Source organism: Barbus barbus (genome assembly GCF_936440315.1).
Source record: "Barbus barbus genome assembly, chromosome: 5".
NCBI classification, from domain to species: domain Eukaryota; kingdom Metazoa; phylum Chordata; class Actinopteri; order Cypriniformes; family Cyprinidae; genus Barbus; species Barbus barbus.
This window is the reverse complement of record NC_136733.1, coordinates 13,296,073-13,320,358: the sequence shown is the minus strand read 5'-3', so window position 1 is coordinate 13,320,358 and position 24,286 is coordinate 13,296,073. Positions and strand designations below refer to the sequence as shown.

Genomic DNA, 24,286 nt, shown 5'->3' with positions numbered 1-24,286 from the left:
TTATTCATATTTCAGATCAAAACTTTGCTGAACTGTCCAGACATTTTGTTTTAATTATACAATGTTGCTTTTGTATTCTAAGTGACACATTTCAGTAACCCTGCAGAATATATTTTCATTTAAACAGCTGAAGAAGTTATCGGTAGTTGTAGCTCTCATCATCATATTCTAACTCATCCTCCTGCTCATCTCCCAGCTGCCCGTATCTGAATTTGCGATACACAGTGCCGTCCTGTCCCATGTACACAATATCTTCATCATCTTCATCTTCATCATCCCGATTCCTATTCTGATTGCTGAGGTCCACCAGCTGCGACTCACGGAACCGTCCAGAACTAGAGTTTGCTTGACCACCATAGGCAGAGGTGGATGATGATGTGCCTCTGTAGAAGCTGTCTCCGCCGCCACCGTTGCCCAATTTTTCATACCCATGTGGGACAGCAGGCTCAGGCATGGGTCGCTTGGCAATAGAACGCTTAATGAGGATGATTACAGCACTCAAGCCCAAAACAAGCAGGATGGAAGTGGTGATGAAGAGTGGCAGGTTTCCTGTATATTCCACTTCTTCATGGTTACGGAAGGCAAAGTTAGTGCTGAGGACACACTCACCTTTAATAGAAATAAAAGTTTATTTCAAAGCCTCACACGAAGAACAAAGAGCGGACAACTATTATTAGTTCACCCCAAATAAAAATCCAAGCCAGGCTCATTGGAAAAAAACATGCAACTTTTCTGGAAAATATCATTATGCTTTTTGCAATTTTTGCAACACTTTCAAAGTGAAACGTGGAAGTAAAAGCACGTTCAGTTTTATTCTAAACATATAAGCATCAATCTGACAATATTTTATTACTTTGGTTGCTGTATGTCATGACAGTTCGGAAATGCAGTGTCCGGCGAGTGGTGATAAAAGGTTTATGTTCTCGCAATTAAAAATAACGTACTACCTACAATAAACACTACCATAAACCTAACCGATAATATAAAAAAAGTGAGGGGAAAACATGTTTTCTGTAGCAACCATGCCATTTTAGCTTGCTTCCACAAGCCTTTGAGCTCTTTTATCATTACTCAAGGGACTGCAGTACTGTATCGGGTGAGCTACTGAGCAAGTTTACTACATCAGCAAAGCGATACATATGGAGCTTATGTGATGCATTAGTTTACAAATTATGCACCATAATAAAAGTGTTCTGAGGTCAGAATATTGCAAGGATTCGTGCAAAGGGCTTATTTTGCTTGTTTATCTAATAACTACTTCTCTTTTAAGTAAACAAATATGGCAATAAAAAGATCTACAAATTTATAAAACTGATCTAAGATTAAGTAAAAACCTGTGCCTTTGGCACTTTGAAAGGTGCTCCCAATCACACAAACTATTCTCAAAAGTTTGGAAACTTCACAAAGCGGTGCTATGATTCACTAGGTAGAGGCATGTTTTTCCACTGAGCCTATGTTGTCAATTATGTCACTGATCAACCTGTTGAGGTAATATTTTGAAGATGAATTGTCACTTTTAAGTCCAAATACCTCTGGTCTCGGTACAGTTACAGCAATCCTGCTGAACTGCAGCTGTGTCTTCCTGTTTTTCGTTGGTGCAGCAGGGCAGACAGCGCCCCTCTACGGTCAGAATGAACTGTGCTGGGCAGATGGTGCAGTTATGAGGCCCAGGACCTTTGCATTCTAAGCAGGACTCATCACATGACATACACTTATAGCCCTGTTCCTGTAGAGAGATCACAACAGATATCATGTGACAACATTCATAAAAAAAGGTCAAAATTGATTAGGAAGTAAACAAGTTTGAATAGACTGCACATGAACGGAAGTTTACCTCAGGCTCAGCGTATTCTCCGGAGATACAGGGTGATTCACAAACACCCTGTGTGAGTGTATAACCTGGGTGACATGAGTCACAATCCTCAACGCTCTTGCCTGTGAATTGAAATGACATTCCAGCATTTTAGGCTTAAATTACTGAATAGTTAAAAATAGAAATTTGTGTTATTTAAAATAGTTATATGCATAAACCATTTGAAAGTTGATTTAATTCCTTATGAAAACAAAGGCAAGTCAACCTGTAATCACCCCCTTGTAAAAAAATTTAGCATACTTTAAAAACTGCTTATTATGGAAATAATATAATTGAATGGTTAGAACATGGTTGGGTGCAAATTGAATGTTATGTTTTAACTGCTTGTTATATATTGAATGCAATTGGTTGCCATTAAAAAGTACTTGAGTTGAAATTAGGATGCATAAGAACTAAATGGTGCATTTGAATTATGTCAGTGAGAAAATATGTTGGACACAGTGGATGCAACAACTATAATTAACAGTATTTTTTTTTTTTTTTCATTTAGAATAAAGTTAAGTTGCATGTAGAAAAAACAGACCACTGTATTGTACAATTATGATAAAATATATAACAATTTAATTTATAGTAATTTAAAGAAAAAACACCCAATGCACATCCTTTATTCATCATTAAATAGATGTAAAGTAAATCGCCATCTTACTCAAACCTAAGTGATTTGAACGCACCCGATGTCATAATTACAACTTCCCAACTTATAAATACAAACTTCCCAGGAGGACTCAAATTAATAAGTCTTTATATGTCATATCTAAATGACTTCTTCTGTCTTTGAAATGTACTAAAATGTACTGACAAACGAACAACATATATAGTAAACAGTAATTTAATGTTACTTCTTTTGAAACATGTATGTGATGTATTTAAATATATTTGTAATTTGTAAGTTGCACATTTGTAATGACATAGTTTAGCATTTAAAATACATTTACTGAAATATTGTAAATATTAAAACACATTACAGCTAAAATTAAAATCAAGTACTTCACAAATAAGTACAGTAAGTCAAGACATCAAAATAAGTGTATTTCTTTAAAGCATGATAAAAAATGATTTCAAATTTATTAAAGTAACATTTTTTATTAAATTAAAAGTGTACTTAATTGTGCTAAGAAACATTAAGTCATGAAAGTATGCTCTCTGTGTAAGTATACTTTAAGTATTGCATTATTATTTTATTATCTGCAAATACAATTAAAAAATTTTTAAGGATTTGAAATACACTCCAAGAGCATATTCAGTACAATTATGCTCACTTCTTTTTCACAAGAGCCTGTTTAGTGAACTGACTAGCTTGTCTGAAATATTTAGTCACATGCGCAATTTCTTCCATACCTTACCTGTGCAAGTTCTGCAGCTGCGGTGACATGCTTCACATGTTTTGTGGTGTGTATCATGGTAGTACGCTTCAGGACAGTAAGACACACAGCGGCCCTGTTTCCTGATGAACAGCATCCCTTCTCTGCAGCTCACACACCCCTCGGCACCAGCCTGAAGACATTCTCCACAGCTCTCGTGACAGCGCTCACATGTCCTAGAGACAGCTGAGGCGTAGCGACTGGAAAAGATTCAGTCAAAAACATTTGAAAACAGAAAATGCAATGCAATATTAAATTAAGAAGCCAGTCCAGTAAGACCCGATACTGTCTGATTTATCGGCCTAGGTGATATACTGTCATTTATAAGGCTGTGTTTATAAGGCAACATCAGCCAAATGCCATACTACAGGCATTGTAGTGTTGTAGTTACCCAGAGCGGCATGTATCCACACATTCCTTGACGTCTCTGTAGAGGTGAGCTCTGCAGTTCAGGCACTCGTGGCTGTGCCGCCCCATGCAGGTGAGGCAGTTAGGATGACAGGGTTCACAGCGCTGCGTTTCCCCTCTGAAGAATTCATCTGGACACTGATTCACACAACTGCCATCTGTGGAACCTTTGTTTACACTAAAGCCTATGAAATATTATTTGAGTGTCAGGAATTATCATTATATTTGAACGTGGAATTACTGTCCACATATGGTTAAAAACGTCTTCATTTGAGAATTTAGTTCAATTCAATGTCAGTATTATAACATTACCATACCATTAATGCAATTATATAGACATCATAAAACAGTGACAAGTTCTGACAACTGAAGTTTATATATTTGGGAAGAAAAAGAAATTCTGTAATATATACATTAATAAATTAGTACTCCAGCCTTCGATGACACACAGTCCTTTAGGAATTATTCAAAAATGCTGATTTTGTGCTCAACAATTCTTATTATTATAAATATTGAAAACAAATGTGCTGCTTAATATTTTTGTGGAAACTGTGATACTTTTTGGCTTTTCGTGATTCTCTGATGAATAGAAAGTTCAAAAGAGCATCATAAACATAGTATAAATAATTATAAATACCGTGTCCTTGCTGAATAAAAATATTGACCACTTTACAATATTTATGGCCCATATATTGTTGCTAATTCATGAAAAGATTTTGGTGCAGTGCAACTTCTGAAGTACCAAAAGGTCTTCCATTTGTAAAAGTTTTATTTAGCTATCACAGGAATAAACGTAGGACTTAACAATGACCTGGGAAATCTAGAAAATGTATTAGTTTTATTTTTTTTTTGCACTCAAGTCATCTTCCACTTGTGAATCAAGAGTGTATCAGGCTTCAGTGGGATGAACTTACTGAGTAGATAGTGGTTCTTGTTGCAGCTGAGGCACTGGTCCGGATGTGGGCCAGAGCACTCATGGCAATACTTGTGACACAAGTGACATTCTCCATCTTGGTTGCTGTAGTGGTGTGAGGGACATGTGATGGGTGTAGCACAGCGCCCGTGGGCATCCATCGCCAGGCCCTCAGAGCAGCTGGTGCAGGATGTGTCGTGAGGACCAGAACAGGTTAGACAGGAACTGTCGCAGGCTGCAGAACACCAGCAGAACAAAAAAAAAACCCACACTTTTCTTTAACATTATGTGATCTAGTGACGATATGAAAATTTTAACCCTGTCATTAATATGGATCACCTAACCGTGTCAGTAATTGTGTCAGTCATTACCAAAAAGTAAGCAGTCTTGTCCCTACGCCAAATAAATTGAACAAAACCTAACAGGTTTCATAAATCTAAATAATAATGAATTCATTGCTAAAATGAATTAACAAATGAATAATTAATTGAAAATTATACAACTACCACAAGGATATACTGTACAACCTTACCAAGAGACATACAGTACACTCACATTAACCAATACAATATGTGACCCTGGACCACAAAACCAAGGGTCAATTTTTTAAAATTGAGATTTATGCAAAATCTGAAAGCTGAATAAATAAGATTTCCATTGATTTATGGTTTGTTAGGTTTAGGACAAAATTTGGCCGAGATACAACTATTTGAAAATCTGAGGGTGCAAAAAAATAAAAATATTAGGAAATTTACAAAATATCTTATTGGAACATGATTTTTACTTAATACATCCTAATGAATTTTGGCTTAAAAAATAAATAAATAATTTTGACCCATACAATGTATTGTTGGCTATTGCTACAAATATACCCATACAAATATACCTATACCCGTGCTACTTGGTACTGGTTTTGTGGTCCGGGGTCACATATATATAGCAAATCTCGGCTGTGTTCTTGTTTAAATCACTGTAAAATGTAAACTGTATTATTGCAGCGCTTTGTAAAGTTGTACAGTATATTCTAATATGTATATTCTTTCCAACTTTATGTAAAGTGATATATAACAAATCTCAACCTTCATGCACCCTTACGTAAAATAAAACTTCATCATATGTTTGTGTTCATCATTTTAAATATATGTGTTGGAAGAGCTATTAATTTCTTTAGGTGTAATAAAGAATAATTCAGTAGAAAACCATGACTTATTGCACTTTTAGGAACATGTAGTCTCACCCATGCATTCTCCAGACCTGCTTTCCCTGTAAGTTTGTGTGGGGCAGGGGGCTAGACATGCTCCGTTGTGCAGTGTGCGGTCAGTGTCGGAACAGGAATCACAATTGTTTGGTTCGGGCCCATCACATAACTCACAATCGGCGTGGCAACGTTCACAAATGCCTTGATCCGTGTCCTCAAAAAAACCATCAGGACACACCACTATACACTGACCCGCATGCAGGAAGAAGTCTTCCTTACACTCTGAAGTTAAATGAACAGAAGAAAATAAAATAGGTAATATATTTAACAATGAATGGGAAAATGATAAGATTGACAAAGTTAGAATTTCTAAATTACTTCAATATATGTAACAGCATATATTTTGCTTATTTATTCATGTGATGCCATTTAAAGTATATCACAGAAGTGAGTACACCCCTCACATTTTTGTAAATATTTTATTATATATTTTCATGTGACAACGCTGAAGAAATGACACTTTGCTACAATGTAAAGTAGTGAGTGTACAGCTTGTATAACAGTGCAAATTTGCTGTCCCCTCAAAATAACTCAACACACAGCCATTGATGTCTAAACCGCTGGCCACAAAAGTGAGTACACCCCTAAGTGAAAATGTCCAAATTGGGCCCAAAGTGTCAATATTTTGTGTGGCCACCATTATTTTCCAGCACTGCCTTAACCCTCTTGGGCATGGAGTTCATCAGAGCTTCACAGGTTGCCACTGGAGTCCTCTTCCACTCCTCCATGAAGACATCACGGAGCTGGTGGATGTTATAGCCCTTTTCCACCAAAGCAGTTCCAGTGCTGGTTCGGAGCCAGAGCCTAGTTTCAAACCGGTTCTTTGTTTTTCGACATCCAAAGCACCAGCTCCGAACCAGGAAAAGTAGCACCAAAACATTGCTGGGCTAGAAGGAAGAACCGCTTGCGTCAGGGGATGGGGGCGGGGTTACCGTGACCAACAAGACGAACAGAAACTTGGACCGCCATATTTAAAATAGCAGCTAAACGCTAACACGTTTGATCCGCCGTGTTTGGATGCCGATGTAGGTTCGCAAAGCCATGAACATCAATAGCAACGCAACGTCCCCCATTGCTGATAGTTTGTTTAGGCTTGTCCGGGATAGATCGGCGCTGTGCAGACCGTTCGGTGCAGGCATATCAGGGTGCTGCGGGAGCGACTGGAAAGCAGACGGCTCTTTATTCTTTTGGATCGCTCTCGCGGTGTTTAGTGTGTTGTGTGCCGATCGATCGATCTGCGTGGTGCTGATGCACCTCGAACAAGCCTGTTGTGCCGCGCTAGTGAACCGAAACATGAAACGTATTCAGTGACGTAAGCCCTGGCTCTATATTGGCTCTCTAGCTTGTGGAAAAGCACAAAGCGCTCGCCAGTCGAACCAACTAAGAACCGGCAATAGCACTGGCTCTGAACTAGCACCTGGAACTGCTTTGGTGGAAAAGGGGTATTAGAGACCTTGCAATCCTCCATTTTCTGTTTGAGGATGCCCCCCAGATACTCAATAGGGTTTAGGTCTGGAGACATGCTTGGCCAGTCCATCACCTTTACCCTCAGCTTCTTTAGCAAGGCAGTGGTTGTTATCATGTTGGAATACGGCCCTGCAGCCCAGTCTCTGTTTCAGTATGTCACAGTACATGTTGGCATTCATGGTTCCCTCAATGAACTGTAGCTCCCCAGTGCCAGCAGCACTCATGCAGCCCCAGACCATGACACTCCCACCACCATGCTTGACTGTAGGCAAGACACACTTGTCTTTGTACTCCTCACCTGGTTGCTGCCACACACGCTTGACACCATCTGAACCAAATATGTTTATCTTGGTCTCATCAGACAACAGGACATGGTTCCAGTAATCCATGTCCTTAGTCTGCTTGTCTTCAGCAAACTGTTTGCGGGCTTTCTTGTGCATCATCTTTAGAAGAGGCTTCCTTCTGGGACGACAATTTGATGCAGTGTGCGGCGTATGGCTTGAGCACTGACAGGCTGACCCCCCCACCCCTTCAAGCTGGCAGCACTCATACGTCTATTTCCCAATCTCAACCTCTGGATATTCAGATTGGGAAATAGACGTACACTCAACTTCTTTGGTCGTCCATGGCGAGGCCTGTTCTGAGTGGAACCTGTCCTGTTAAACCGCTGTATGGTCTTGGCCACCGTGCTGCAGCTCAGTTTTAGGGTCTTGGCAATCTTCTTATAGCCGACGCCATCATTATGTAGAGCAACAATTCTTTTTTTCAGATCCTCAGAGAGTTCTTTGCCATGAGGTGCCATGTTGAACTTCCAGTGACCAATATGAGAGAGTGAGAGCGATAACACCAAATTTAACACACCTGCTCCCCATTCACACCTGAGACCTTGTAACACTAACGAGTCACATGACACCGGGGAGAGAAAATGGCTAATTGGGCCCAATTAGGGGTGTACTCACTTTTGTGGCCAGTGGTTTAGACATTAATGACTGTGTGTTGAGTTATTTTGAGGGGACAACAAATTTACACTGTTATACAAACTGTACACTCACTACTTTACATTGTACAAAAAGGTGTACTCACTTCTGTGAGATACTGTATATATTTATTTAATTGGACATTCCAACTGTTTAATTTATTTTGATTTCTAAAGATTAGTTATAGTTATACCAGCACAGGTGTGTGTGTTCAACACACAGGTTTATAAGAAAATGATGGAGAACGACCAAAGCAATGACAATATACATTTTTATCAAGTTAGGCATTTTTTGGGAATTGAACCCATGACCCACCATGCTTTACTGTTTGACCTAGAGGAAAGTTTAATTATCAACTTTATAAAAACATATGAAACATGTTGGTTTTAATGCTACTGAGAAAGCCACTACATTCTCAGAAAAAAAAAATGGTACAGTAGGGTGGGTAATAAAATTGAACTTTAAGGTATTAATATGCACCCTTTAGGGGGAGATAAGGTACAAAGGTGTACATGTTTGACAGTGACAGCTGTTGTAGAGGTAGAAGAGTGTAGAAGACTGTTGCAACATCAATAAAACATCTTTGTAAATAGTTGATTTTCATAGTAAAATAGTGAATTTCAGTCTCACCTTTACAGAGTCTGTCCTCAGAGCAGATAACACAGCTCTCTGGACACTGCACACACTCCCAGTTCCTCATTGTGTGTCCAGGCGGACATCTCTCCACACACTCATGTTTGTAGAGCAGTAGCATCTCCTCACAGCTCAGACAGTGTGTTGCATTCTTCTCACAGGACATACAACCAGATGCACAGCTCTTACACACCTGACCCACAGGATATCCTCTGAACACACATACACATGCACATAATTTAATACAGTTTAAATTTACAATATAACTACTACAATTGCCTTGCATTTTATTTGACATTTTTTTTTTATGAGAGCCATTTTATTTCAACCCTAAAAAGCCTACTGCATCATATTTGCGACACAAATTAAGTCCTCGATATTATCAATATAATCAAAACTTTGTTGAAAAAGCTGTTGTATGTACTACATGTAATGTCTTCATCTGATTGATAGATTGATGGTTTATACTTTTTTTGCAAGAAAAAGTCCTTAAACAACCGTTTTATTTGTTTAAATAAATGATTAAAAAACGCCCCCTTGTGGTACAATTGCATTGCATTATATGTTTTGCCCTCCACAATAAAATGCAGAGCTTTGATCATACAATCAAGCATTTAAATACCATATTACTAAGTCATATTATTGGGAAATATAGAGTAGCTGATATTTTAAGATATATAAGATTCATTGATTTGCATTACACGCTATAGAATTTCCTCTTACTTTCGGCTATAAAACAATCAGCAACTGCATCAAATTGCATATTTTTGCTCAGTTTGGGCCTTTGGGACTAAAAGTGTGATGTATCAAATATGATAGTCAACAAAAAAGCAAATAAGCAATATTGCATAAATTTGCGTATAAAAATTGAATTACACTGTAATTAATGTAATTGATTTAGCTTAACTATAACATTTAAACTAGAGAGTTCATGCGAGGCTAAATTATAACTAAATGGGTGCAAGAAACCTGAAAAAGTGAACCTGAGGGAAAACAGTACATCATTAGCTTTTCATTCTTCTACATTAATGTCCGTAAATGGCTAACCTTGTGCACTTGTGCACACACTGGCCGGCCTGCAAATAAAGAGGGTTTATATGTGCTGACTGACAGCGTGTGCAGAGCTGCTCGTCCTGGCACTGGGCACAACCTTGAGGGCAAGTCTCACAGTGCCAGCTCTCCTTACTCCCAAAGCTGCCCGCCGGGCATCGTATCACACACATCTGATCTGTATTCAGATATCGACCTAGAAGACAAAGTGGTTAAAACTCACATAAATAATGTATAATTATCCATTCACCTAACCAAAACATACAATCAACCAAAGATTTTTCCATCCATTATTTTCTTCTTAGAGTTGTATTACCTTTGAAACAGGTGTTGCATTGAGTTTTCATTTTCCCCCAGCAGGATTCACATGAAGAGTGACAGGCTTCACATTCCCCATCATCTGAGAGATGAGAGCAGGAGCAGTTATATCCAGCAATTATTTTATAGCAAAAGAATAAAATAAATATTAAAACTATATTTTTAAAATATTGTACTTGCAAAAAAATACAATATTATCCCATTAAGGCCATAAGTGTACTTTAAGAGAGAACACTTTCATGACTATGTGTCATGAGTCCGGGCTCGGCAGTTCTTCCCGTTTCCACCAGAGGTCACCATCTCCCTTCCTCCCGGACTCATTTCTTGTAACCACGTACACCTGTCACATTACACACACCTGCAAACACGTCACACTCCCAGCTGTTCCCCATTTGGCACAGACTATTTATACACCACTCTCCCACCACTCTGCCTGGTTCCATTAGATGTTTTTGTGGTTGTCATTTTGGTAAGGTGTTTGTTTTCTAGTGTCTGCTTTGGTCTGGGATACATGCACTGCATTGCCGTTCGTATCCCAGTCCTTTTCTGTTTAGTTTTTTGTGCCGTGTTGGCCTTTTTGTTTCTTTATTAAATACCCTTACCTGCATTTGGACCCTGACTCCGTCTTTTCGCGGCGCTTCTTCGCCGTACCGTGACACTATGTTTCTTAACACACGTAAGTGCACTTTGTGTACTTTATAATAATATCAAATTAAAAATATTACTTTAGAGTACATTTTAGAGCACTATGTTAATGATGTGTTGACAAAAATACTAAAGTACATTTAAAGTAGGTTGGAAATAAACTTGCCAGGGACAATGGGTCTCTAGGAGCAGTTTTGAAGATCTCTGCAATGTAGTTTTAATGTCTAAGACAGATGATACACGGAGCAACTTTTTGAGCAATGCTGCTGTCAATGGGCAACCAGATGAGACACAGGGCCCAAGACTGATCTAAAATATCCAGATAGAAAATTGTTACACATTAACAATGGAAAAGTGCCCAAGCAACGTTTCTCAAAAACGTTGCTCTGCAAAATTGCTTAAAAAGTTGGCCCGTGTATCATCAATCTTAGATTGTGCTATAAGTCTGCAATCAAACATTAGATTTCAAAAGGAAGATATCAATATGACTGTGACCCTACATAGAACCAGCAGTTTTGAAAAATGGATCGACAGAAGGATTGATTTTAATATGAAGTCATATAAAATCTAATTCTTCCAAGACCAATTTATCTGGACTATACCATGAGATAAAGTTAACTCCAACGTTATCTCCAGAGCTACGAACCAGCAATCTCTAAATAATAAATTTTTCCTCTCTGAAGTGTTGCTCTCACCAGTGAGGTATGTCTGGGCAGGGCAGACATCCTGTTCAGGCACACATGCTCCATTATCAAGCGTAAATCCATCGCCGCAGCTGTCACAGTCACTGTCCTCTGGCCCACTGCATTTCCTGCAGTCTGAGTGACATTCCTCACACTCATGAGAATCTTCATCACCATAGAAACCATCGGGACATTCGCGCACACACTTCCCATCTGCAGGTTACAGTATAATAAACGCATGAACAATCTTGACCAAATGTGTCAAAAGATCATGCAAAATAAGTTTAAAAATAAACAAATAGAATTTTTTTTTTTTTAAGTTTCAAGATGTGTTTAAAACACATCAATTTATGTTTTATGCTCTGTGTTTTGGACATTTGGTTGTCTCTGCATATAAAGAATGTAGTGTTCTGATATGTAGATTAAGATACTACAGCACAAGAACTTAAATTTATCTGTAGTATGTTACTTGATATTACATTACATTACATTGCAAATGTATCATTCTATATGTGTAAATAAATACATGAACATACAAGTTTCAACAGAAAGTATATTTTAATTTACCATAAATGCTTGTTTCTTTCAGCATTTGTCAATATAGCTAAATCTAAATTATTTTAAGACGTTTTGGGGCACCACTGTAAGTTTGCAGAGGCCCCCTACACTCTTAAAAATAAAGGCTACAAGAGGGTGTTTTTGCAGTGATGCCATAGAAGATCCTTCTACTGCATCACTTCAAGAACCTTTCAGTGAGCAGTTCTTGAATGAACTATTTTGAAGAACATTTTAAAAATCTAAAGAACCTTTTACACTATAAAAAACCTTTTCTGCATTTGAAAGATTTCATGGATGTTCAAGGTTCTACATGGAACCATCGATGCCAAAGAACAATAAAGTGTAGTCGGCCCTGGCCACCCGGTTGAAAAAAACCAAAACCAACCCTATGTATGAGCAATAGCAATCATATAATATGCCAGGATAAAGCACAGAACAAATTAGTTACATACACTGAATGATGTTTGTCCTGGAAGTGCAAAATAATCCCAAAGCCCAGCATCATTAATAACAGACATTGTGCTAAATATCTCTTTTTGAAACGAGCAACAAAACAAGTGACACTTGAACTGCACAGGAAGATAAAGTCAGACCTTCACCACACTCCAGTTTATTACAGACTCCGTCGTTGAGGTAGAAGGAGTCCTCACACCTGATGCAGTGTGTGGCTGAAGAACAGAGTTTGCAGTGTGAAGGACATGGCTCACATGCCTTCAGCACTGTGTTGAAATGAGCCTGAGGACACGCTTCCATGCATTCGCCATGGTAGAGGTACCGGTCCACCCCAAACTTGTCTACAGAACACAAACAAAACACATGATACACACAAAATTACCAAACCATACACACAGGGACACATACTGTTAGATGGTGGGACCATCATGATGTTGTTACTCGTATATTGATTTTGGTGGCTTGAAGCCAGGAATGAAATTGTGTGAAAAAAAGAAGTTGTTTTATCTTCCAAGACAAAGGTAAATTAAAATACAAGCTAAAGTCATATGTGCTATTAGATGTGAGAGCCCTGTCAGAGCCCACTCTGGAGCAGGGAAACGCGGAGGCGAGGAACTTCACAAACTTCAGAACTTTATTGATAACACTGGGATCACAGGAGACATGGAGATGATGAGTCGAGATGACGATAATACCGGACACAGGGGCAGGGAAACACAGGGCTTAAGAACACAAGGAAATCACAGAGGAAGAACAGAAACAGGTGCGGAGAAATTAAACAGGGCTAGGGACTAATTAACTACAGATGACAGGGAACGAGGACAGGAACAGGAAGGCCAAATATAGGCACGAGAGGAGGGGGAAACAAGACACAGGACTGACATTACGCCCCCCTCCGGAAGGCGTGTCCTCACGCCTTATGCCATCCAATGGGGGGGGGGGGCGCTCTGGAGGCCTCCAGGGTTCAGGGGGCAGGGCTACCGGCCTCCAGAGTGGGACCAGTTCCGGGAGCCATGGCGGGACAGGAGACTCGGGAGGCCATGGCGGATCAGGGGACTCGCGGGAGGCCATGGCGGATCCGGGGATTCAGGAGGCCATGGCGGGACAGGGGACTCAGGAGGCCATGATGGGACAGGGGACTCAGGAGGCCATGACGGGACTGGGGACTCAGGAGGCCATGGCGGGACAGGGGACTCAGGAGGCCATGGCGGGACAGGGGAATCGGGAGGCCATGGCGAGTCAGGAGAGTCGGGCAGCCATGGCGGATCCGGGGATTCAGGAGGCCATGGCGAGACAGGGGACTAAGGAGGCCATGGCGGATCTAGGGACTCGGGAGGCCATGGCGGGACTGGAGACTCGGGGGGCCACGGCCTTATTTTTTTCGGGTTCTGTGGCCTAAGTCCTCGGCCCGGCCACACAGGCCATGACCTTATAACCCCCCCAAAAAATTTTTTCTTGGGGAAGTTCCCCCCTGGGGGGCGGACTTTGTGGGGCGCTCTTGCAGCGCGGACTCTGTGGGGCACTCTTGCAGCGCGGACTCTGGGGGGGGCGCTCTTGCAGCGCGGACTCTGGGGGGGGCGCTCTTGCAGCGCGGAGCTGGACAGAACCAGCGGAGACGCAGGCGGGCACGTGGGAGGAGCCGGCACTGGAGGGCACGTGCGAGGAGCCGGCACTGGGGAGGCGCTCTTGAAGCGCAGACATTTGGGGGCGCTCTTGAAGCGCAGACACTTGGGGGCGCTCTTGAGGAGCGGAGACGCAGGAGAGCTGGACGGGACCAGCGGAGACGCAGGAAAGCACCTGCGAGGAGCAGGCACAGGAGGGTGCTCTTGAAGCGCGGCTTCGAGGAGGCGCTCTTGAAGCGCGGATTCGTGGGGGTGCTCTGGAAGCGCGGATTGCAGAGGACTCGGGAGAGCCGCGGACGACGGCGGGCTGGCTCGGGCCCAGACGCTTCCCAGACACCGGTAAATCCCCTTTCTCCAGCTCAGGCCGGTAGTGTCTGGGAGGTCCACGGGACGGTGGTAATTGGCCCCGAGCCAGAACAGCTTGTTGAGCGTTGCGTCATCCCACGCCGTCGCCACAAGACACAGGACTGACAGTAACATTGGATTGGATTGGAATTTTAAAATAAACTATTTGCATCTTTTTGATTTCATTTGCTTGCCACTAAACAGTATGATAACTGTATTATGAAGTCCATTTTACTCACATTTGGTGCTTTCCAAGTTTTCATTCTGAACACTGGATGGGGTTCTTATAAATAAGATTAACTGGATTGTGGCTCATGCTAATTTAGTTGAGTTATTGGGACAGTAGCCATTTGGACTATGATGGGAAATGGATCCTGACCTGTATCACAACTGGTACAGTTAGCAGGACCAGCATCAACGCACTGAGCACAAGTGTGGTCACAGAGGTGACACTGTCCACTGGATGGGTATCTCCCATTTGAGCAGCTGACCACACATCGCCCCTCATCCAGCAAACTACAAGAGCAGGACAGAAGAAATGCATATTAGTGGCAAATAACTGCACAATAAAATGCAATGAAATAATTAAGCAAAAATATAAAATAATTACGATAATTAAGAATCTTTACTGTTTTGTCTCTTTATTTGATCAAAAACACAGTAAAACACTAATATTATTGTTGTTCATTACTGAAATAAATATTATTGTCATTAAATAAACTGTTTTATATTTTGCTATATTATAAAATGTAATTTATTCCTGTCATGGCAAAACTTAATTTTTTTAGCATTATTCCAGTGTCACGTAATTCTTCAGAAATCATTGTAATATGCTGATTTGGTGCTCAATTATTATGAATTATTATTGATACTCATATAACATAATGATTATTAAAAATGCTGCATAATATAATAAGTAATTGTTGATATTGTTTCTTACTGTGTGTTGGAGCAGCTGAGGCAGTCCACACTCGTTGGACCTTTACATTTATGACAGGACTCATCACATGACTGACACTCTCCACTCTCATCCTGATATTCCCCTTTAAACACAAACATACATCGATTACAATTCTATCCGAAATGGGTAGCACTTTATTTTAAGGTATCTTTGTTACATGTTACATGTAAATACTATTATAATAAGAATACATTTTGCATAATTACATGCAAGTAACCCTAAGCCAAACCCTAATCCTAACCCCAACCATATAGTATGCACATGTAGTTAATTAATATTACTCAGTAGTTAAATTTATAATTACACTGTAACAATGACGCTCAGGCCTACAGCATATCCAGGGCTAAGGGGAGGTCGCAGGGGTCTTTACAGACATTTTCAATTTGTCCCTCACCCAAGCAACTGTGCCAACATGCTTTAAGTCCACATCCATTGTGCCAGTGCAGAAACACTCCTCCCCGACGTGCCTGAATGACTACCGCCCCGTAGCACCCACACCCATTGTTATGAAGTGCTGTGAGCGACTGGTCCTGGCACACCTCAAGAACTGCCTCCCACCCACACTGGACCCACACCAATTTGCCTATCGAAGCAATAGGAGCACTGAGGATGCAGTATGCACAGTACTGCACTCGGTACTCACACGCTTGGATAACAACAACACATATGTACGGATGTTGTTTGTTGACTTCAGCTCAGCATTCAACACTGTCATTCCCTCCAAGCTGACCACTAAACTTGGAGACTTGGGTGTTAACACCTCCCTCTGCAGCTGGATTATGGACTTTCTGACCAACAGACCTCAGCATGTTAGGTCAGGCCACACCTGTTCCACCACCATCACACTCAACACCGGCGTACCACAGGGTTGTGTGCTGAGCCCATTTCTCTACTCCCTCTACACCCATGACTGCAGGCCTGTGCATGGATCCAACTCCATCATCAAGTTTGCTGATGACACCACAGTGATTGGCCTCATCAGAGACAACGATCAGACTGCCTACAGGGAGGAGGTACAGCACCTGGCTGCATGGTGTGCTGACAATAGCCTGCTCCTCAACACCAGCAAGACAAAAGAGCTTATTGTGGACTTCAGGAAGAAGAAAGGAGGCACGCATGACCCCATCCACATTAACGAGATGGTTGTTGAACGTGTCTCCAGCTTCAAGTTCCTTTGAACCCACATCTCGAAGGACCTGACCTGGACCACCAACACCTCCAGCCTAGTCAAGAAAGCTCACCAATGCCTCTTCTTCCTTAGGACACTGAAGAAGAACCACTTGTATCCAGCCATCCTGGTGAACTTCTACTGGTGCGTGATCGAAAGCATCCTGACCAATTGTATCACAGTCTGGTATGGGAACTGCTCAGTTGCTGACCGCAAGGCACTGCAGAGGGTGGTGAAAACTGCCCAGCGCATCACAGGGACACCCCTTCCTGCCATTGAGGACGTCCAGAGAAAACGCTGTTTACATCGAGCTCGCGGCATTCTTAAGGACTCCTTTCACCCTGACCATAGACTGTTTAACTTACTGCCCTCTGGGAGGCGCTTCAGGAGCCTCCGAACAAAGACCAGCAGACTCTTCACCCCTCCCCATCACTAAATCCATCTACACACTGAGTACTATGTACTGGAAAGTTTTATTTTCTATGCACTTTCAATGTCCATTGCACTAGTGTTTATATATCTTAATGTATCGCTTATTCATATCCATTTGTAATTATGTTCATAGTTTTTGCTCATTGTGTACATACATTTACTGCATAATCCATCTGTATAGTATGCTCATATCACCCATCTGTATATCATACTGATAGTATTTAAAAATTAGTAAATTATGTCCATAGTACTGCATTATCTGTATATTTCGGTACATATGTAACATATTGTAGGCATTGTATATCCTGTACCTCTGCTTATTGCACTTCTGGTTAGATGCTAACTGCATTTCGTTGCCTTGTAACTTACACGTGCAATGACAATAAAGTGTGCAATGACAATAAAGTTGAATTTAATCTAACCTAATAAGGACACCTTAAAATAAAGTATTACCCTGAAATGTTACAATAACTCTACTTTATATCAAATGGTTGCATATTCCGGTTGAAAAAAAAAAACTGAATTTACCATCAACACAGTTGTGGCTGAGAACACACACACCGTCCAGAAGTGTCTGTCCATCTACACACTCACTGCAGTTTTCTTTACCTGGCCCGACACAAGCCAGACAGCTTGCATCACACCTGCACATATACACACAAGTAAGAATCAAAATATAGGAAATTATGATGAATGCTGAAAGGATGAGAGGTTGTGGCACACACCTTTTACAGGTGCTCTGAGTGTCTGTGCTGTCAGAGTTCGGTTGTACAGCGTAGAAACCTTGACTGCAGGAGGACACACATCTCCAGTTCTCCATCAAGTAGCCTTCAGCACAGCGATTACATGACTCTAGACCTGCAGCTGTAGAAAAGACATGATCAGATACAGATTTTACTGGTTTCCTTACAAAACTACATTAACTTCTGTAAAATATGAGACATCAATATTTCAGGGAGTCAGGACACAGAAGAGGACACATGCTTATTTGATAACTTTTTATTTCCTTTTTGGTGTTATTTATATGCATAATTTTTAAATTATCTGTTTTTTTCAAAGGCATTCTTAGATGCCAGTGTTTCCTGTCATAGCTATTCAAAGATTTGATTTAAAAAACAGTATCATAACTATTAAATTATATATTATGATTTTAAAGCAGTATTTAAATAATTAAAAGTATCATGAACATTTTTTTAAAGAAAATCAAGTATGATTTATGTATTTCCAGGGGTCAATGAACTCTTGTTAAAAATCTAATAATAAAGGTATGCTATTGATAATCATATTTTTAAGTATTTTTTTATTTTTTTAAATTTGTATTATTTTTATTGAAATCCTTAATGAAATTACTATTAGGATCCTTTATGACTAGTTTAACGTGATGATTTGATTTAGGAATCCATATACAATCCTAGGGACAGTGGTTCTCAACCTGGAGGCTGGGACCCACTAAGGAGTTTCAGCAAACTTTCAAGGGGCCTGCAGGATGAGTTCAAATTAATTTAAAATGAAACAAAACAAGCATTAAAATAAGCTAAAACAACTGTTTATTTCCTTTGAAGAACCAGGGTTCCTGCTGTCTTGGAAAACCTAGATATATTATATGAGGAAGCCTAATTTGAAAGTCTAATGAAATGAAAAGTCATTTAAGTAAGTAAAATCTTAAAACAAAAATATTTTTTATTATCCATTAAATCACAAACAACTAGAAAAGACATGCACATTAATTAGTTAAAAAGAGTGGGAACCCTAAAGAATGTAAAAACTTCTGGAATCTTGGAATGTAAATTTATTTATTTACGTAAATAAACTAGAAGCAATTTTAAATAATACATTAAAACAAGTTTTGAAAACAAAACTAAGTCTAGTATGAAGCCTTTGAATATTGTTGTGGAGAATGTTGGGGGTCCTTAGAGCCAAAAAGGTTGAGAACCACTGCTCTAGGGTTGGACTCGGGCATGTTGATTTGAATACATTTGGTGGGATGTCATTGATAGTGTATTGTATTTTTGTGGATTGTACCAGCGCATGTAGCACAGGCTGGGTGGCAGGGCTCACATGAGTCCTCCGGCTCACTGTAGTAACGGCCCACCTCACAACTCTTCTGACATCTGTTCCCCACCAGACTGAAAGGGACAGTCATTTTTCATTACAATGAAAAGACTTCCTAAAAGCTACATTTTGTCATGAAATTCAAACATTTTTAAAAAAATCTATTACCTTGTTCCCTCAGAGCACTCTGTGCAAATGGAGGCTGAGGTGCATTTCATACAGTTCTCAATATTATACTTCCTACACATGTTTTCCTCTGCATGGCAGAAACATTAATAACACAAAATTAGTCAAAGGTATGTCAACACTGAAAGTGAAGTTTAAAATACAGCTATGTTCTTTGGACCAATTGGGATGTTGTGGCTTTATTTTTAAATCTTATATTATTTTTAGAAGTATTTCCTTTGAGTAAACAAGTAACTGGCTTGTTTTGGTGGCATCACTTTTACCTTGGTAAAGATAGCTATCCTCAAAGTTGGTCACACAGTTGTTCTTGTACTCATTCAGATGATATCCAGATTTACAGGCTGTGCACTGATCACTGCGGCTGCCCAAACATGACTTGCAGGAGGAGTAACACTTTTTACACCTCTTCTTATCCCCCCAGTACCCACTCGGACACTCAGACACACAGGTCCTGAAAAAAAGAGTAGATGTAGTATTATCAAAAACCTTGTGAAGGAGAGAGAGAGAGACAGTGTGTGTGTGTGTGTGTGTGTGTGTGAGAGAGAGAGAGAGAGAGAGAGAGAGAGAGAGAGAGAGAGAGAGAGAAAGCGCAGAAGTAAAGTGTTCTTACCCTGTGTTATTATTAAACTTTAGGAAAAAGTGCAAGCAGGAAACACATTGATAGGGACCAGGTCCTTCACAACCATCCTCACTACATTCTGGATCGCAAGCGCCTTATATAGAAGAGAATGCAAATTAATAGGTATTCCCATATACAAAAGAATTATACAGTATATGTACAATAGCCCAAAATAAGTGTCCTTGTGACCAAAGAAGTACACTTCAGCATATTTTTATTATTACTTTACATGCACTTTGATTATGATAATCAAAAGTGGGAAGTTAAGCCCACTTAAAAATATATAAGCTAAATGTCATTGCATTAGAAAACAATATATCTAACCAAGTGACATTTATTTTACAGCACAAGCACACTTTTAAAAACAAAAACAAAAAAGGTACCGACTTACATCCATTAAAAATCCAACCATCACTGTGACCCAGTTAGTAAAAAAACTTTCAATTATGGCTTAAATGGCCTTTGCAGATGCCATTAGGTTTTTATGAAATTCATACATTAAGTGTCCACTGTATATTACAATAATTTTTTTATTTAAATTATGTTATGTACATGTGGTAACACTTTATTTTAGGGTCTCTTTGTTGCTTATTAGCATGCATATTACTAGAAAACTTGCCATTTATTAATACTTAAGCACATATTAATGCCTTATTCTACATGACCTTATTCTACACCCCTAATCCTACCCAATACCTCAACTTAACAACTACCTTACTAACTATTAATAAACAGCAAATAAGGAATTTATTGAGGGAAAAGTTGTAGTTAATTGTCAACAACTGTTCCTTATTCTAAAGTGTTACCGTACATTTGTTTGGCTTATAAAGGTAAATCACCATTGTACTCCTCTGTGGTGTCGTCTTCAGAGAGCAGCTGGGCAGAACGGGGCTGCTCATGTCTAGTGTACGGATGTGTGGATGTTCCATAAAGCACCAGGGACCATTCTACCAGTTTCCCTAATGTAAACAACAAAGAAGGAAAAATATTTTACTGTACATTCTATGGCAGGTGTACTTGACTTTTTGTACATATACCATTGATGTTACCACAATATACTTTGAATACTTTGAAGTATCTTGAAGTTGGAGAAACATTAAATGGTATTACATGGATATGGTAATCATATATATTATAGTACTATAGAGTTTCTAGGTGGTGCATGCACAAACACACACACACACACACACACACACACACACACACACAAAGGTTCTTTGGGGTGGTTGAGGTGCTATATACTGTAGCCCCGTTACCATATAAAAAACCCATTAAGCCCAGTATGGTTATTCAGCAGTTCTTTGGGGTTGTTAAGGTGCTATATAGCACCACTGCCGTACAAAAAAAAACAAAAAAACATTAAGCACCTGGTCAAAATAGAGTGTATTTCCTGAAGATAATGTTGTTCTCAACCTTTTTGCCCCAAGACCCCATATAAGGAAATATTCCAGGGCCCTCACACGAGACTTTTTGAACTCAGCAAAGCATAAAAGTGATTCAAAACCATTTTTGTTTAGAGTGTGAGCACCCTGTAATCGGCTGTTTCTCTGTGGAGATGGCGAGTCTCTGATGTCCAGGATCCAGTCTCCTGCTGGTCTTTCACCCCAGCAGTGAGTTGTCATGAATTCCCACTTAAGGAATCCCTCACTGGTGTGGTCATTCGGTCTGAAAGGAAATGGCATCAGACTAATTGAAGCAAGATAATCCCAAAGAATTAGTTAGAAAAATTTGCATTCTGATATTTATAAGGCCAAGATGAAATAGCTTGTAATGTGAATCAATGAAATATTTACAACAGGATAACAGACTAAATGTGCATACTGTAAATATTAGTTGTCACTCTCTATGTCTCCCAATAATACTGTATGTCTGAGTAAGACGAGATTTAAATGCTTAATTTTATGTTCACTGTACTGTAGTTTTTATTATGTTAGATTTTATGATTGAGAGATGTACAAATACGCACACTTCAAAAGCCTGATCTATCATATTTGATACTCATTTTAACAAGACTTTTCTAAAAAAGTGTGTATTTACAGTTAGGTAAACCTAAGTTGCTTCAGTCCAGTGAGTGTTTATCTTGAAATATTACCAACAATACACAATTTATTCTTGCATTTACTTTATAAAAATCCATAAAAGTTTCATCGTAAAAAGTCATGTTAAAATTCTACTAAAAGGCCTTTTACTTGCTAAACAAATAATAATTTAGAGGCCTCAGAAATGTTATCAAATATGATATAGTAGGCTTTGAAGGGTGAATCATGTACTGTATTTAAATAAATACAGTTATTATTTTAATTCCAGTCCATCTGAACGGGCTCAGTATATTTGTACCTGTTTGTGAGAAGCTGGGATCTGGTTCCAGCGGGTGATGTCAGTGTGATTGACAGGTCTCCACGGTGAGGATGTGTGATTGTGACACGTATAACCACATGCTCCAGATAAACCACCCGCTGCAGACGCTGAGAAGAGCAGCCTGAGGACTTAAACACTGACCTCAACACCCTCTCTGCACTGATGATCCTGAGATACATAAAGGCAGACAAAAAAAAATACCATGGCATTACTATGATATTCTTTGACATATTTTGGAGGACCATACAAATATGGTATGGTATAAGAATATGGTAATTCAGTACCAAAGTACACTAGTTCTCAAACTTTTTACACCAAGTACCACCTCAGAAAATATTTGGCTCTCCAAGCACCATCATAATGACCAACATTAAAATACGGTAGCGTAGTGAGCCTTATTATTCAGCTACAGCTATGCACAGTTCAAAAACAAGGCAGTTTTATTCCTAATAAGAATATTTATTATTGTCGGCCACTTTAACATTTTAAATACACAGCTTGAACATTAACACTGCACTGTGCTTACATACAGGTAAATAAAAACTTAAATTATTAAATTAAAATGTACAATAGCTAAAAGTTCAACAAAAACTGTACTGTACTTAAAAAGTAAAAAAAAAAAAAACCTGTACTGTACTAAAATGTAAAGTAAAAAATGTACGGTACTTGATTAATTTTTTTTTACATAGGCATCATTTAGACACCTTGCAAACTTTTTAAATGTGTTTTAACATTAATTTCTATTTAATTCAGTGATTCCTCTGCGTGTCACTAGAGGGAGTCCGCGTACCACTTTGAGAATCAGTGCCATAGTTACTAAACCATGTTACCACCATGGTACTTGCACCGTGATAAAGCATAAAGGTTATGGGCAAACAGTTACCTGGCAGTCTGGACTATGTTTTCCTCACACACATGTTGAGGAGGCACCAGCTTCCAGGTCTCTGCTTCCTTCACCATGGCTTCAGCATCCATCAAACCAAACCCATAAAGGTGACTAACTGTGCAACAGCCAATGTTGAAACAGTTTATTACATACTGCCAATGAAACCATGCTTTATTTCCCATGCAATTGCATATTCAATGATTGATTACTGCATAAATGTATGTACTATTAAAAGTATGTAGTCTACTGTATACTAAAAGTATGCTGTGGAGCCCGTTAGTAGATGCTTTAACTACACCATCCAGTTGCAAAACTATATTTAATATATGTATATAATATGTATATTTATTTTTCTATTGATTTCAGTATACATGTATTAGACGAATAGGGGTTCATATGTTTTAGAAGTAGTACAGTAGTCAAGATCTATAAATTAGATCAGGTGTGTAATCTTGATGATGATGTGATAATGAATTGTATTATATTTTATTTATTTTTCTCAAAGGACATTGTGCTTTCATGCTTTTTTACTATGATCAGTCTTAAGCTAAATTAAATACATGTTGAATAATATATCATAAGTGACATTTCCAGGCTCATTTTACCATCAAATCCAACTCCATTGCTCTGCCAGTCTGAAGCACTCAGGTGACCACGGCGTGAAGTTTTCACCACAATGTGCTGAACATCTCTCCAGGTCAGAGCTGGACTGAGCATGAAAAACAAAGAAATTAGTTTATTCATCACATGCTCAATAGGGATGGCAATAAATATTTTATCCTACAGTGCGATTGGCTGATCACCAGATGTGATTTGACCACAAAGCACTTGCCAGATCTAACAGATAGGTGACCACATTTAACAGAAAGAGCACAAATAAACCACAACTGCTTACTTTGCCTCCAGTGTGAGGGCGATGATTCCTGCAGCCATGGGGGCTGATGCTGAAGTGCCAGAGTGCTCATCAGTGCAACCCTGCCTCAAATCTGTTGTCACCTGAAAACATACGAATGTATGGAGCCGGTGAGAAAAAAAACAAGTTCTAACAAAGAATCAAACA

General features: G+C 39.4%; 1 protein-coding gene across 1 annotated transcript in view; it reads right to left on the bottom strand.

The window, feature by feature from the left end:
* Nucleotides 1-136: 136 nt before the first annotated feature.
* The window catches only part of LOC306870523 (proprotein convertase subtilisin/kexin type 5-like), a gene marked incomplete at its 3' end in the record, with an annotated part of 31,131 nt that continues 6,981 nt past the window's right edge, over nt 137-24,286 (bottom strand). The window contains exons 9-34 of the mRNA XM_079417827.1: nt 24,122-24,222; nt 23,832-23,935; nt 23,224-23,341; nt 22,320-22,508; nt 21,511-21,647; nt 20,822-20,941; nt 19,974-20,076; nt 19,627-19,814; nt 19,346-19,433; nt 19,148-19,251; nt 17,851-17,989; nt 17,654-17,769; nt 15,505-15,607; nt 14,944-15,080; nt 12,738-12,938; nt 11,599-11,799; nt 10,257-10,340; nt 9,938-10,136; nt 8,888-9,102; nt 5,793-6,035; nt 4,557-4,790; nt 3,626-3,800; nt 3,217-3,434; nt 1,835-1,935; nt 1,531-1,726; nt 137-609 (exon numbers count right to left, since the gene is read on the bottom strand). Coding sequence (XP_079273953.1) covers nt 137-609; nt 1,531-1,726; nt 1,835-1,935; nt 3,217-3,434; nt 3,626-3,800; nt 4,557-4,790; nt 5,793-6,035; nt 8,888-9,102; nt 9,938-10,136; nt 10,257-10,340; nt 11,599-11,799; nt 12,738-12,938; nt 14,944-15,080; nt 15,505-15,607; nt 17,654-17,769; nt 17,851-17,989; nt 19,148-19,251; nt 19,346-19,433; nt 19,627-19,814; nt 19,974-20,076; nt 20,822-20,941; nt 21,511-21,647; nt 22,320-22,508; nt 23,224-23,341; nt 23,832-23,935; nt 24,122-24,222 — 4,287 coding nt within the window. The remainder of the gene's footprint in view (nt 610-1,530; nt 1,727-1,834; nt 1,936-3,216; nt 3,435-3,625; nt 3,801-4,556; nt 4,791-5,792; nt 6,036-8,887; nt 9,103-9,937; nt 10,137-10,256; nt 10,341-11,598; nt 11,800-12,737; nt 12,939-14,943; nt 15,081-15,504; nt 15,608-17,653; nt 17,770-17,850; nt 17,990-19,147; nt 19,252-19,345; nt 19,434-19,626; nt 19,815-19,973; nt 20,077-20,821; nt 20,942-21,510; nt 21,648-22,319; nt 22,509-23,223; nt 23,342-23,831; nt 23,936-24,121; nt 24,223-24,286) is intronic.